Here is a 3,123-nt window from a genome sequence, read left to right as displayed (position 1 = left end):
AATGCTTATTGGTGTGGCATTGTGAGTTTGAGGGGGGATGTTAGCTCATATGTTATTAGCCCATATGTTTATGGGTCTTTTGTCTTTAGCCCTTTAGGGTTGAGTCCTTTTGCTAGCTATATATATTCATCTTATTCTTCTTTGTAGCTCTAACATTTTTTAATGAAAAACTATCTTTTTTTATCTTTCAAATATGAATATTGTTCTATCATCAGATATTATTGTCATTTTAGCTTTAATAAGCTATACGTGTTTTAAAGAGTTAGGATCCCTTAAGATTGTATGAGTAGAACTCACTCAGCTCACTTACACGTAAGCTCCACATCAGTTTTCTCTATTAGGATAGCATGAGTAGAACTCACTCAACTCACTTACACATCAGCTCCATGTTAGTTTTCTCTATTATATTTTCTCTCATCTTTCCTAACCCACAATACATGAAAACAATATATTTCCCAACTCACTCAATTAAAAACATACAAAACAACATATCGTACAAGTCCTTAAGCTATTGGTACAAGAAGAGAGAGAGAGAGAGAGAGAGAGAGAGAGAGAGAGAGAGAAAGAGAGAGATGGATGAAATTGGATTCCTCCACCCGCCAAAGAGCCTACATGCAATCCATATGTAAAGTCGAAGCAACCACATTGGCGGTACCGCCGACCCAAGGGTCGCTTCTACTTGGTCCACCCTTACTCAAGAAAAGCTTTGTATTAAGGGTTTGAAAAAATAAGTTTAAAAACAATTTATTCAATAACCAAATATTTTTTTAGATTTGTTTGTTTTTAAAAAAATCGATAAGTTAATATTTTAAAATTCAATCCCAAACATCCCATCTTAATGACTTACCAATGTAATGAGTTACCAATGTAATGGGATCTTCAATCTCGATAGTCTAACTTAGCCACTCAAACCAGCAAAGAAGTGTTTTTTAAATTATTAAGTTGTATGTACTTATATAAATGTAAACAAGATATTCTTTAATTTATTTATATATGATGCTACAATATCCAAAATCCATTTAAATTAGTTGTTGGTGATGAAGAATTGGATAAAAATGTGTCATATTTTAATATTCTTTTCATTTATATTGTCAAAACAAGATAGCATATTTTATCATTTCAACCACACACATATAATTAAATTATACAATTAATTTATCCATCTTTAACTCCTACTTATTGTAGATGCTGCTTCCGATCTCCTTAAGTTCTTCAAACGCATTCATCGTCTCTGTGTCAAACCCTCCTGCAAACTGGACATATAATCCCCTTCCGTTACTAACACTACTTACCCATAATCTAAATATTTACCACAAGCTTTCTTTTACCTGATGAACCCGGAAAGCAAATCGAACACCTTGAATTAAAAGGTCTCCCTCGCGTGAAGCTTCGTTGCTTTTTAATTCTTTAGCTATCCTTCTCATACATTCTCTTGCCAGTTTCAGTGAACTTAGTTTTATCTGTAACGAATATAAAGAATCTTTAACTTGAAGATTTGTAGTTAATCATCATACCAATAAAGTGGCTTTTGTTAATTAAGTAGTGGTTAAGTGTTCTTATCATTAAAAGCTTTGCTTGGTAGTAAAGCTGAGAGTGGTTTCCACCTACCTGACCTACAACTCCGGTGTCCATCAGCCACTGCCATGGAATCTGAAGCTCCTTGTACTTCTTACTTGTACTTTCTCTTGTTCTTTCCAGTCCACTAATGCTCGACTCAACTCTGAAAGGACAAAATATAATCGAGTTTTATACAACTAATGGAAATTTAATACATTAATGGTGATCTATATATATTATACTGCTACATACTTGCCTGTCTTGCAGTGCTTGAATCTTCCTTAGCGATTGAATCAATGGCTGTTTTGGAATGCTTTTGAATGCTAAAACTTCGGATTCAAGATTCTTGAGGTCTCGGTAACTGAAAGCAGCTTCACGTAAAGCATCGGCTTTTCTTTCCGGCCATTGAGGGAAGTGCTTTAGTACAGCCCTTTCATCGACAAGACACGATAGTTCGCCATCTAGCCACTTCACAAATGCCTCTACATCTGAAATCTCAGTAAATGCTGCACTTTGTACTTCTCGTATCAAAAAGTTAAGCAATTGGCCGTATTTCTCGACATCGGATTTTATCTGACATGAGATTTTTGTCGTCAGAAGTGATCAGAACTTGTTTAAAAACGAGTAGTTTTGTCGGTATTTTAAGAAAAGAAGTACAAGTATCTTCGGAGTGATGAGATACTTACAGATGTAAGATAAGTAGACCGGTTCTCGATTTCTCCGATCATGTCTCGAGAAGTAACTGGGAGGAACCCTGTGGCACCATTTTTGTTCTCTTTCTGGGTGTCTCTCTTCATTAGTGATCGATAGAATTCCATAACTGCTGGAACACGTCTTACAGCTCTTGATCCAACCGGAGACGAAGGTAGAGGTGGCGGTGGTGGCGGTGGTGCTATTACTCGTTTTTGCAGCCACTGTGGTGGAGAAGGTGGTGGCTTCGGTAGAATCGCATTTGCTTCTGTATGGTTTGAAGTTGGTTTCTTTAATGGTGCCTCTAGTACCCCAACTTGAAGCTTGGTTTTTTGTGTTGGTTCGTCTATAACCTTGCCGCATTCCATCGAACTCTGTAATTTCTTCCATAGCATCGATTTCCTCTCTAAATCATGTGCTTTTAGTGTGTTGATTTGTGCCTTAAGACGACCCATTTCTTGTTTTAGTTCATGATTCTCTTTCTCCATAGAATCGATCTTCACAAACGAAGCTTCGAGTTCTCTCTTCAGAAAGGTGATGATGGAGCCATCCTCACCGGACGGCATTTTCCAATGACGGTAGCAGTGGAGAAACAGTGAAGGAAATGGTTGGGGATCCCAAGTGTTACCAAGTATTATTATTGGCTTCTAAAATAAGGCAAAGGGTATTCTCACCTACACCTATGAAGGTAGGGTTTGACTAAATTGCCCCTGTGCTGTTTAGAACAGGAGACATGAGGTACGGGTCTTTTCGGCAATTCCGGAAGCTAATAATTACGTTTGCATTTACTATACAAAATTGAAGATTTACTAAATTGCTGTTGATATATAAGTAGGGTCGTACACAAACCGAACGAAAACGAACGAGAGTTTTTTT

General features: G+C 37.0%; 1 protein-coding gene across 1 annotated transcript; it reads right to left on the bottom strand.

Moving 5' to 3' along the window:
* Positions 1–1,063: 1,063 nt before the first annotated feature.
* LOC145126146 (CHUP1-like protein) lies at positions 1,064–2,893 on the bottom strand. The gene is made up of 5 exons (XM_079061547.1): positions 2,244–2,893; positions 1,814–2,130; positions 1,609–1,720; positions 1,329–1,460; positions 1,064–1,253 (listed from the first exon to the last, which is right to left on the bottom strand). The coding sequence occupies exons 1-5, from the start codon at positions 2,811–2,813 to the stop codon at positions 1,173–1,175; spliced, it is 1,212 nt and encodes a 403-aa protein (XP_078917673.1). The 5' UTR covers positions 2,814–2,893; the 3' UTR covers positions 1,064–1,172.
* Positions 2,894–3,123: the final 230 nt, after the last annotated feature.

The sequence above is a fragment of the Lactuca virosa genome, chromosome 7 (assembly GCF_052849685.1).
Source record: "Lactuca virosa cultivar CGN04683 chromosome 7, Lactuca_virosa_CGN04683_v6, whole genome shotgun sequence".
Taxonomy (NCBI): Eukaryota; Viridiplantae; Streptophyta; class Magnoliopsida; order Asterales; family Asteraceae; genus Lactuca; species Lactuca virosa.
This window is presented reverse-complemented; position numbering and strand designations above follow the sequence as displayed.

What these genes read in the sequence shown, in the direction of transcription:
- LOC145126146 (XM_079061547.1), bottom strand. Translation starts at nt 2,813, where the DNA reads ATGCCGTCCGGTGAGGATGGCTCCATCATCACCTTTCTGAAGAGAGAA. An exon ending in ATTCAAGCACTGCAAGACAG is followed by an intron (nt 1,721 to 1,813) that starts GCAAGTATGTAG and finishes TTGTCCTTTCAG; the next exon opens with AGTTGAGTCGAGCATTAGTG. An exon ending in ACACCGGAGTTGTAGGTCAG is followed by an intron (nt 1,461 to 1,608) that starts GTAGGTGGAAAC and finishes TATTCGTTACAG; the next exon opens with ATAAAACTAAGTTCACTGAA.